Source organism: Fukomys damarensis, unplaced genomic scaffold (genome assembly GCF_012274545.1).
Source record: "Fukomys damarensis isolate Sample0158 unplaced genomic scaffold, DMR_v1.0_HiC HiC_scaffold_2, whole genome shotgun sequence".
In the NCBI taxonomy this organism is placed as follows: domain Eukaryota; kingdom Metazoa; phylum Chordata; class Mammalia; order Rodentia; family Bathyergidae; genus Fukomys; species Fukomys damarensis.
The window spans coordinates 33,415,370-33,427,672 of NW_022900914.1; the positions used below are offsets into that span (position 1 = coordinate 33,415,370).

General features: G+C 33.5%; 1 protein-coding gene and 1 pseudogene across 1 annotated transcript in view; one reads left to right on the forward strand and one right to left on the reverse strand.

The window, feature by feature from the left end:
• Ppp4r3b (protein phosphatase 4 regulatory subunit 3B) overlaps positions 1–12,303 on the reverse strand; it is a 58,214-nt gene that overhangs the window by 1,855 nt on the left and 44,056 nt on the right. Inside the window, exons 12-15 of the mRNA XM_010615868.3 lie at positions 9,597–9,766; positions 7,335–7,474; positions 6,758–6,942; positions 3,827–4,029 (exon numbers count right to left, since the gene is read on the reverse strand). Coding sequence (XP_010614170.1) covers positions 3,827–4,029; positions 6,758–6,942; positions 7,335–7,474; positions 9,597–9,766 — 698 coding nt within the window. The remainder of the gene's footprint in view (positions 1–3,826; positions 4,030–6,757; positions 6,943–7,334; positions 7,475–9,596; positions 9,767–12,303) is intronic.
• On the forward strand, positions 2,302–3,154 carry LOC104856452 (annotated as a pseudogene).

Consider the following 12,303-nt stretch of genomic DNA (forward strand, 5'->3'; position numbering starts at 1 on the left):
AAAAAAAAAAAAAAAAAAAAACTTGTATTAAGCTAAACAAGCCCTGTAAAGCTGACAGATTCTAGAGTTTTATACCAGATTTTTGGGGGTGGTGGTGGTACTGGGGATTGAACCCTAGGCATTTGTACTGAACTATATATCTCAGGCTTTTTATTTACTTTTTTCTTTTTTTTAAAATTTTGAGACAGGATTTTGCTGAGTTGCTAAACTGCCCAGGCTGGGCTCAAACTTGTGATCATCCCGAGATCCACTAACGGCTTCTAATTCTGATTTTTTTCACCCCCCTGTCCGCTTTTGTTATTGGTTATACAGATTAATGGGTTTCATTTTGGCATACTTGTACACTTACATTATACACTTTGATCACTTCACCCCCATCATCCTCCCCACTCCTAACCCTTAATTTCATATGGAGGGTTCAATGTGTATTATAAGTATATGCCTCAATGAAAATATACTTGTTTTGCAGCTACATTACTAAAGAAGTATTTTTATCTTTAGAGCATTCACATCTTTAAAAATAACTTTTGTTTAATTTCATGAATAGTTAATGTCTTTCTAGCCTTCAACTGTAGAAACTAACACTGATGGTAAACTGACTAAACATAAGGGGCCACTAGTGATAACTTGGCATCATTTAGGAATGTGGCCTTACTTACTTATTCTAAGAAGTCTAAGAAGGTTGTAAGCATATTAGTGTTTCCGTATACTTCTAACCTGATTTCAAAAATTTTTGAAAGTGTCTAATAATGAAGCAATTAATTTGTTTTCCAAACAAATCATTTTTCATCCTGGTTCTAACCAACTAAAAACTCAAGGAAGTATCACAGAAAAAAAGAACAAGAAAACAGAGAGAAAAATTAGAAAAATTTTAAGGTTAATCCAGCAAGCACTATCTAAATAGTAATTTATAGTGAAAGAGCAGAAAATGTCCCAAAACTGAAGGACATGACTATTTAATTTCATAATGCAGAATTAAAATTCCAAATGCTTTCAGAAAGAAAATAAAATCTCACAAAAAACACGAGGAATAAGAATGTCTTTTAACTTCTTTGCAGCAATAACAAAACTTCAGAGAAAATTATTGCCAATATGGTTCTGCATTCAAGTTAAATTTACAGTTATGTGTGAAGTTAGAATAAAGACATTTTCATTCCTCGATGGCCTCAAACATTACTTCTCATGGTACTCTTTTCTCTCTAGTACCAGGGATTGAACTCAGGACCTTGTGCTTGCAAGGCAGGGGTGGTACTCGCCTGTGATGGTATTCTTTTATCAAGAAAAGAATGCTATCAAATGACACAGAAAAATTAAGAAAGAGCAGCAATATAGGATTCAGGAAAGAAATAATATAAAAAGGAAAGAAGCAAAAGCAAGTCTTAAATTAATGGAAGAAGAAGCCTCAAGACAAGGACTGTAGTAGAGCAGGTCTTGAGAGCAACCAGTCTACACCAAAGTATAAGGAGAGACTTCCAGAGATATGTTTTGCAGAAGAACAAACACATGTGGAACTAATCTTAGAGATCCTCAAAATTAGCAACAAGTACTTATTGCAATAAATGAAAAAACAGTGGCAATATTTAGAAAAAGAGAAAAGTTATAAAGAATAACTATATAAAAAACTTAGTTTTTTTGAAAAATTTTAATACGGGAAGATAAGAAGTATTGAATTCATATATGTATATAAGAAAGCTAAATCTTCATTTATCATAAAAGGAATTAATAAATTATGTCTAAACTTGGTAAAACATTGGTATAACATATCATTTAGAAATGGAACAGACATGCCGGGCATGGTGTTGTACCCTGTAATGCCAGTACTCAGGAGTTTGAGGCAGGAGCAGAGGCCTGATTTTTTAAATATATATATATATATGTGCCTTCAGTAACACTTGACTTTTGAAAGTAAATATATATGTAACTTTGATTTTAAAAAGAAAAGCTAAGATAAATGTAGAAAGTGTCAAGCAGTGATCTAAACACTATACATTTATTAAAAATAATCTTCCCAAAAAGCTTTTAAAGAGCAAGTGCTATTTTATCACCATTTAAAATGGCAGAGGGACTAAATAATTAATGCTAGAAACAGCTGAGATTTGAATCATACAATAAAATTCATGACAAATATTCTTAAAATAATAACAATATTACACTCAATAGTCCTATCGTGAAGTGAAAAATAATTTTTTAAAATTCTAGTTAATATAAAATGTTGAAGAATGAAGGGCGTGAAGGAAGGGCAGGGGTATGGAGAAAAATAAGAACCAAGGCATATCATATACAGGTACAAGATCCCTAACATAAATGTAACTGTATTGTTTGCTTTAAATGCACCAATAAAATTGATGGAAAAAAAAAATCACTATAATACTGAATAAAAATTCTCCATAGCTGTTAAACAGTAAGCTCAAGCTTTTATTTTCTGTTTAAAACAAAATACATTCCTTCAGTTAGGTTTTGTACTACTATATTATTTCCCATCTGCTGTTAAACTAACAACTGTCCTATATTTACTCATTTTTATTTTAAGCCACTCTTTGGGTAAAAAATTTCATATAATAAAAAATGTAAATAAACAAGAAAAGTTACAATAACATTTAAACTATTTATAAAGAAAGAAGTGTAGCTGAACTACTGAGGCTGCAAGCAAGATGCTGGTGGCCATGGGTCCCTACAGAGTCCCAGCCAAGCAGCTCTGACTGCGTGAAGATGGGTTTTGTGATGGGTTGTGCCCGAGGGCATGGCAGCTGGGCCACTCTTCAGCACCTTTTCCTGTCTCAGGATCAGAATTTGGGGTCAGGAGCTGATGGGCAGCACTGAGAAAACCATGATGCAGAGTGGTGGCACCTTTGTCACATTCATGACCATCAGAATGGGCAGAAGATGCTAACCAGGGCAGTATTTGCCTGATACATCTATACCTTCCCATCCATCCCAGCCCCTGTACTATAATAATTTTTTCTGCTCAAGAAAAAAAAAAGTGTAAACAACAGGGAATATGTCATAAGAATTATAATAACACCAGTATCCTTAAAGATACATTCAAATTAAAAAATATATAAACAAGATTTTATACCTGATCTTAGCCAAAAGGCCAAGAAGTGATTATAAACCAGATTTTAAAGGGCACTATGAACAGGTAACATACAGAAAAGCAAATTCAATCTCTGTACTCTTAAGGAAAACATAACTGGGAAAGAGATTTATATACTCTTCTCTACCTCCTGGCAATACAAAAAATAATTTTAACAACAACCACAAAGCTGCAGCGAGGCAGCATATTCACTCAGTGCCACTGGAAACACAAGCTGATACAGACTTTCTTCTAGGGAGGAATTTGGTAAAAATATGTGACAGTATTTCACTACTAATCTAGTTAAGAAAATAATTTAAAATGCAACTTTAGTATCAGATGAGCACAATATTAGAACCAACAAATGCTTAGAACTGGGGGAGGGAAAGGATGCTTACATATATTGTGATAGAGCTAAGTAAAACGAACATGAACGTTTGAATAACACAAAAATTAATATAAAAAAGTCTTTCTAAAAGGATTTCAAAGTTGTGACAAATAAACCTGTGGATCTGAATGTTAGCCATCATGTTACGATGTGTAGTATTTTTTTTTTTTTTTGGTACTGGGGATTGAATTCAGGTCCTTGTGCTTGCTAGGAAGGCCAACGAACCGCTGAGCTAAATCGCCGGCCCCGATGTGTAGTATTTTTAAAAAATTATTTTGATTATCCAAATTATCTTCAGTAAGCATGAAATAATTTTACAGATAGAAAAGGCACAGTCTGATTGTGTATAGGGTTACTTCACATACCTTGGTGGCTGTTACTGATGTAGCCAAGTTTGTAGTTCTGGAAGAAGAACCATTAGAACTTGTGGGTGGTGTCTGAGCTACTACAGATTTACTGTTTGTACTGTTTGTTCCATTAGTAGCACTCGCAGAGTGGGAGAATGTAAATTTGAAGCCACCAGAAGATGTCCTTTTGGGAAGGTTTTCCTTGTCTTCACTTTCTTTTGCTAAAGCAAAAGTAAAAATTTAAACCATTATCAGTTAAGTACTGCTAAATCAAACCTTCTGAAAGAGCAATAAAATTTAAAAAATGATTACTTTTGCTTTCTAACAGCTAAAAGAGTACAAGAAGTTTATTGTGATATGTCTTTGTCAGAATACTAGAAATCTATGTATTAGAAAGAACCTCAATAGTAATGTAACATGAGGGGAATGGAGAAAAATAGAAGAACCAAGATAACATCATATAAAGATACTAGATTGCATTGATTAATGATTAATGTAACTGTATCGTATACCTAAAATGTACCAATAAAGAAAGAAAAAATCATGTAACAAAATCAGTGGTTCAATTCTAAGGTACAATTCTCTATAGTGCTGTACCTAGTATTCACTTGTAAAGCTTCACTAGCTGTCCAACTCTTCCTTTTACTCTCTTCTGTTCACTGGCTCTACACTTCTTTACCCCTTAATAACCTAATAACCTCTCCTACAAGTCAATATTTCAAATGCCTGAAGACAATGATCAAACCTAGCGGTCACATAATCCCTGAATAGTCCATATTCCTTTATGTACTTCTTTTTATGGCGGAAGTGTCCAGTCCCTTTAATATCTGGTTACTTCTATTTTTGTATATGATTCTTAAATGCACAGCACTCAGTACTGGATGCAATACTTCAAGAATGGCTTTACTGTTTTTGGCATTCGTGAGTCCAGTATCTATGACTAACAAAAGAATTTGTCTACAAAAAGGTTCCTATTCTTTATGACATTTTAATAGGCTATTTGCTCCCCTAAGGTGAAGTAAATAAAATACAACCAGTGGGAAGGGGAGTGAAACTGCCAACAAGAATTTCAAGGAAAAAGTAATAAATCAATGAAATGAAATTTCTAATAACAACTGCTTTTAGAAAATGTCCCTTTTTTTTCTTCTGAGTTTATCAGTACTTTTAAAATGTACAGTACAGTTACATTTATCATTTGGATCTTGTACCTTTACATGACAGGTCTTGGTTCTCATTTTACCCCATACCCCCGCCTGCCCTTCACCCCCTCCACCATTCCCTATTACAAAGACTTTATTTCCATTTTTTTTGTTTTCTCATATTTTTTCTTTTCCCTTATTTCCTTTCCCCTACCCTTCCCACTTCCCCTACACCTTTAGCCCTTTTCTTCCTATTGTCAATTATACAATTTGGATCTTATTTACACTTTTAGTTTTTCACACCAGAGAAACTACTTGGTATTTACACATGTGTCTTATTTATTTCACTTAAGAGTATGGCCTTAATATGCATCCATTTTCCTATGAATGACTCTGGTTTCTCATTCTTTATGGCTGAGTAGTCAAAAATTCATCTGGAACCAGAAGAGACCTAGAATAGCAGAAGCAAAATTCTAGGCAACAGAGATAAACTAGCATAAAGAATCAACAACTGGGATCTCATCTTGTTTAAAAGCTTCTGCACTGCAAAAGAAAACACCAATAGAGCTAAGAGACAACCTACAATGTGGAAAAATATTTTTACCAGCTGCTCCTCAGACAAACGACTACTATCTAGAATATATAAAGAACTCAAAAAAATCAGATCCCCAAATATAAAGACCCAATTCAAAAATGGGCATTTGAAATGTACAGACATTTCTCAGACAAAAAAAAGCAGCAAATATATATATATATATAATGAAAAAATGTTCCATATCACTGGTCATTCGAGAGATGCAGATGAAAACAACACTGAGATTCCACCTCACCCCACAAAGAATGGCTATCAAGAAATCAACCAATAAGAAACGCTGGTGAGATTGTGGGGAGAAAGGAACCCTTCTTCATTGTTGGTGGGAGTGCAGAGTGGTGCAACCACTATGAAAATCAATATAGAGATACCTCAAAGAACTATGACTAGAGGTTCCATTTGACCCAGCTATCCCTCTGCTGGGTATCTTTCCAAGAGAATTAGAAGAATCATACCACAGTGATATATGCACACCCACTATTTATAGCAGCACAATTTGTAATAGCTGCCCATCTGCCCATCAGTTGGAGACTGAATAAAGAAAATGTGGATTTTCTATAGAAAATGTCACTTTTAAAACAAGTTCAGGAAATACTTTTGACGTAAAACATATAAATTTTGATTAAACATTTAAGTGAAATTTGTAGGGTAATTCTTCAAAACTAGAAATTCCTCAGGCCATAAAATTAAAGTGACTAAAAGATACTAGTAAGATCTTACTTTTAAAAAACAAGTTAAATATATATGAAAGCCAGGAGAAAGTTTAACATTTTCTCTTATTATATCTTTAAGCAACTTGTAAAATTTCAAAGAGTAAAGTTACTTCTTTAAGCTCAGTTTCCTAAGCTGTAAAAAGCAGAGGTGAAAGGCTCTAGCAGGGTTCTATGGATGTATTGTCTTCATTGTTCACTACTAATAGAACTCTGTAATAAATATAATAATAGAAATAAAATCTCTATTGGGATTTTAGCATAGAAATTAAGCCAATACTATTCAGAGAGGTTAATAAGTAGACAACGAAATTTCTAAATAGAAAATGAACAGAATAAAAAAATGGAACGATTCAAGGAAAGCATTTTAAATATGAAAAGAACTCCCAGATTTTGAAAAAGCATTTAATTTAAAAGGAAGTTCTATGACTAGACCATCCAAAGCAACTGAATAATTTCTGTACTACATCAAAAGAAGGCACAATACAAAAACTCAGAATATTAATACCTTTCTTAGTTTCCATAAATTTTTCGTAACTATCTGGAAAATCATCTTCTGTCTTAGATTTTTCAACTGGTGTCACCACTGCTTTTCCTTCTTCCTCTTCATCTTCATTAAACCACATTTCTTCATCCTCTTCCAAGGCTTTTGTATCTCTGCGAAATCTGTTACTACGCAATATAGATGGTACACTGTAAGAAATATATCATAAATAATGAGTAATGATTTAAAGCTTATTACAAGGTTAAATTATACAGGAAAAAAATATATAACCAAGAGGAACAAATAATTTTAATTATATAAGTTATATCTAAATCACCTCATTATGATACAAAATGTAGATAAAGAACTATCCAAAATGTTTGTGCATGTTATAAACTAAACTAAAAACTCGTCTTGAGTTATCATACAGAGTAGTAATTCATCCTATAATGAATCTGTAGTATGGAGGACAGCCTACCCATTACCTTGGGCTACTGCTATCTAGTCAGAAAGAAAATTCCTCTATAAATGTCACACGTAACATCTAAAGTATGTGGACTTTTTTTTTGTAGGCTATAAATACAATATACTTAAACAATACCTGTTTAGTTTCTGATTTTGTCTGTCTCTTTCTTGCTCATATTTAGTCTTCAATCCTTTGAATGTCTGAACATATTCAATCGATTCAAGTGCTTTATAAAAATTTTCAACTATATGTGCAGTAAGAGACTTGATATCTTCCTGTATAAGCATAAAATTTACATTTCAAATACAATACAATGCTTGTTAGAAGACAAATAAAATGTTTTTTCTTATAGTTCGAAAGCTGAGCAAAAAAGTTTTTCAAAATCATCTTCCAAAAATAAATGTCCCCAGTCTCTTTCTACATGAGCCCGGACTCCACAGAAAACTTGGAAAAAAGAAGCAATACACTGAAGTCCTTTACAGGGACTACAAAGAACATTTGAGAAGTAAACAGATTCAGTTTATGTCTATTATTTATATTTATAAAGCACTTTACAATTTAAAAAAAAGTTTTACTACACTCATTTTATAAAAATAAATTGAGGCTCTGAGAGAGGTTGGATGTTTCATCAAGAGCACACAGCTTGTTAGAGGGCAAATGTTAAAATCATTTTCAACAAATAGGTGTTTAATGACTTTCTGTTTAAGTGCTACCAAAATAATGTTAGTTTTCTTTGACATTATTATATATACAAATCTAATAAACTACTTATTTGGAATTCTACTTGTCTATTTTTTTGCGGGGGAGGGTACTGGGGATTGAACTTGGGTCCTTGCGCTTGCAAGGCAGGCCACTGAACTGCTGAGCTAAATCCCCAGCTTTACTTTTTTCTCTTTTTTTGTGTGTACTTGTCTACTCTTTAAGTGTTCCTAGTGTATTTGGAATATAAGGGTAAGTCTTGGTATTTAATGCATTCAACTTATTACTCAAATTGATTCTTAGAGAAACATTCAATCAGGAACAGGGATAGGGTTCTGAACCCTACACATTTCCTTTTATCATGTATAAAGTATCTCACCAAATTTTTAAAGGAAAAAAGTTCTGATTCATTGGAACAATATACTATGAACCTGAAGCTATCTAGTGAGATAGCTGATTATGTTCTTTTCTAGGGTAAAGACTATACTTCTATCCTCTTCATCCTTTCAAAAGTCATATTCTTGGAAAGTGACCACTCTTAGAAAAATAGTCTAGTCAGCCAAAAAATCTTCATATGAGAATAGCAAGTCATCAGTGGAAATGATTTTTAAAAAAAGGCTGGGGATTTAGCTCAGTGGTTCTAGCACCTGCCTCGCAAGCACAAGGACCCGAGGTTCAGTAATCCCTGATACCAAAAAACAAAACCAAACAAAACCCCAAACCCAAAACTAGAGAATTTCTAGTTTTTTTTAAAACTCTTCCCAACTACACAGCCATTTCCTTGGTGGAATTAATTCTATGTGTATATGTGCAAGACTGATATTTACTGTACTGTTTCTATAGTTATCTGTCTTATTTCAATCTTTGATATACAGTTCTCTTCAGATTTTTTTTTTTTTTTTTTGAGGTGGTATAGGGGACCTTGTGCTTGTGAGGCAGGCATGGGGACACTGAGCTAAATCACCAGCCTGTCTTCAGATCTTTCTATGACAAATGTTTTGTTGCCTCGAACTGAGCTGGGAGTTTCAAGTGCTTACTGTATGGATGCTCATAAAAAGGTCAGTGAACCACTTCAGGTATCTTAATTTTCTCAACTGCAATACAGGGTAGTTGTTCTAGTTCATCAAACTTCCTGGTCTCTTCAACTTTAAATTCTAGGATTTCATCCTATCAATGACCACTGAAGAAATTATTTTTCAATCTCTCTTCATTTTTATAACTATTCCTATAACAAACTACTTTTTTAAAGGAGATCACACGAATGGCATGCTTGTTGAAAATGTACATATATGTTAAATCTGATGTTGAAACACTGGGGCAATATAAATGGAACTGAGAAAATTGAATACAGGTTAAAAAATGACTACATCTCACACCTCAAAATTTTGGGCTGAGGCAGTGGCTCAGTGTTAAGAGCACCTGCCTAGCAAGCATGAGAACCTGGTTTGACCTCTAGCACCAAAACAAACAAAATAATAAAACAGAAAGCACATCACTACATCATAATCCTGTGATAAGTAAGAATAAAAAAGTAATTCATTTAAAAATTTTAGTTTATTGGAAACATTCTAAGGCACAGGATAAATTTTAGGTAAGTAAGAATGCAGAAATCATTTTCCTTAAATGCAGTAATTTTACTTTTACATATAAATAATTCTTTTATATGTAGTTACTGAGAGTTCTGTAATACAGACTTACCACTCTTATAAACTCAAACAACTCAATAACTGCTGAATTCAACAGATTGTACCGAGTTCCATTATCCAGAAGAGCATTAATAACTGGCTCAAAAAGATTTCCCTTGGTGATATAACGATTGTAAAATTCATCTTTAAGGCCAATTATCCGTCTCATAAAACGAAGAGCACCTAATTAAAAATAATACAGAAAATAAGCTGACAATCTTACTAATATTATTTTACAAATGCGTTTGCCATGTTCTTCTCAAATATAAAGTAAAATTGTGCACTGAAAAAAATTGTGCTTTCAGAAAAATAGTTTGTGGAAGGGAAGATAGCTTAAAACTTGCACAATTCTGTAATCAGTGCTAACAATAGAAAAAAGAACTGGAATGTGGGAGATGAATAAACTTCCAAGGTGGTTGGCTGTATGGCAAAGGCAAGAAAAATATACAAAATCCACACAATACAATTTCTGGTAACAATTAGAGCAGAGTTGATGGATGCAACGAATGCAGCTCAGAATAAGTGGGGGCATAGGATGCGCACAGAAATGGTGTAGGCGTCTCAGATATATAGGCTGTCTTCCTTCTCTGGCTTTGGAAGCAGATAGTTCTTTTCAATTTCCTGAAAATATTGTCAAAGGGACTACCAGTAACATAAGAGATTCAAATTTTTTTGTTTTTTGAGACAGGATCTCACAATGTAGTATGTAGTTTAGCTTTTGTTGTTTTGCTTTTTTGAGACAGGTTCTTGCTATGTCATTTAGGCTCGTCTTCAACTTGCTATGTAGCCCGTGCTTAGCTTTGAAATTATGATTTTGCTGCCTCATCCTTCTGAGTGCTGAGATTACAGGTGTGTATTACAATGCCTGCCTTAAAATGTCCACAGTGGGGTCGCAATTACTCTGTCTTGCTGCCTGCCAGGTGTCTGATTTGAATTTAATTGATGTAAATAACTAACTACTGGTAGTTTAAACTGCTCAATAGGATAGTCATGCATTGTACTACCAGTGGTTCACATCTGGGGAATGTGCTTAAGGTTTCTGTTGCTGTTGTTTTGTTTTACTTTTCCACTGGAAGCCATAATTCCTTTACCACTATTCTAGCTCCCCTTAGTATGGAAATCATTTGTGAAACAACACTACTTTTGCATTATGACATTTGTTGTTTACCAATTCTGTATGAGCTATTTTGCCTTGGAAAAATATGAGCTGTAGATCAGGTTATATTTATAGAAGAATAAACTGGAATGAGATGTGGCTCAGTGGCAGTGTGCTTGCCTAGCTGCGTCACAACAACAACAACAACAACAACAACAACAACAACACACACACACAGTCAGTCACGCATGATGGTGTACAGCTGTAATCCAATGCTAACCCAGGAGGATTGCTGCCAAGTTCAAGGTCAGCCTAGACTACAGAGTGAGTTTAAAGCCAGCCTACAATAGTGAGATTCTTTTGCAAAACAAATAGAAAAGACAGAACAGAAAAAATAGAGTAATTAGTAAGCAGTATAATTTTACTTTTCACATTTTAGAATACTAAAAAAGAAATGCTTCTTAACCAGATTTTCTAGCTAAATAAATTTAGTTATGTATTACTGATAAAATTATTATGGAACACCAAGAACTGTAATTTCAGTCCTTTAATCTTATATCTACTGACACTAACTTGTAACTTACCCCCTTAGTTTAATTTATTCTACAAACCCCATCAGTTAAGGCTTCTAACTTTTCAATGTCAATCTCTCAATTCAACTCTCTTTTTAAGGGTGGAAGAAGTTATGCCTATTAGAATAGGTTATAAATACTGTTAGAATACAATAGTAGTAGGATAAAAATGTATGTTATCTTGACATCAAACAAGTGTGGGCAGAAGTGCTAGACTTACAACATCACTGCTTTCTTTGTGCCAGAATGAGAAACAGTTTACTTAGGATTAAAACAGCTGAAGCACCAAGAAGGTATGAGCATACAGGCAGTAATATATTGCTAGGAAATGAATTGACCAGCACACAAAGCTAAGATTGTAACAATACTGCTTATAATAATGGGAATCCCAAAACTATATAAATATTTCAACAATGGAGATCCATTCAGTTAGGTAATATCCATATTAATAGGAGTATCTTATGGTTATTTATAAAAAAAACCAAGAAAACCTGCCACAAAACATCAATTCTTTCAAAATTAATATACAAATATAATGTAATTCCAATAAAGATAAACAGAATAAAATTGTTTTTCATTTTTTGTAGAACAAATGTCTAAGAAAACCAAGAAAATTATGAAAAAGGAGAGGATCAGTATATATTAAACCTTTTATCAGAAATATCACAACAGCATAAGAATAAATATCGCTGCCAGGCATGACTGCACATGTCTAATCTTAGCTATTCTAGAAGCTGAAGGAAGAGGATTACAAGTATGAGTCCAGCCTGGGAAACATAGTGAGAACCCCATCTCAAAATGAAAAATAAAAAGGCGTGGTGGTGTAGGTCAATGCAGAGGCCTGGGTTCAATCTCTAGTACCCTCCGAAACAAACAACAAATATAAACAAACATTGCTATTATTTCATGTGCTGAGATTAAAGATCAGAAAGTCCAGAAATAAGATACATGTATATCTTTAACTTACTGCATAAGTGATATTTTAATTTTGTGGGGAAAATATAGTTTTTTTAATAAGAGTTTTGGCATGGCTGGCTATCTAGCAAAGATAA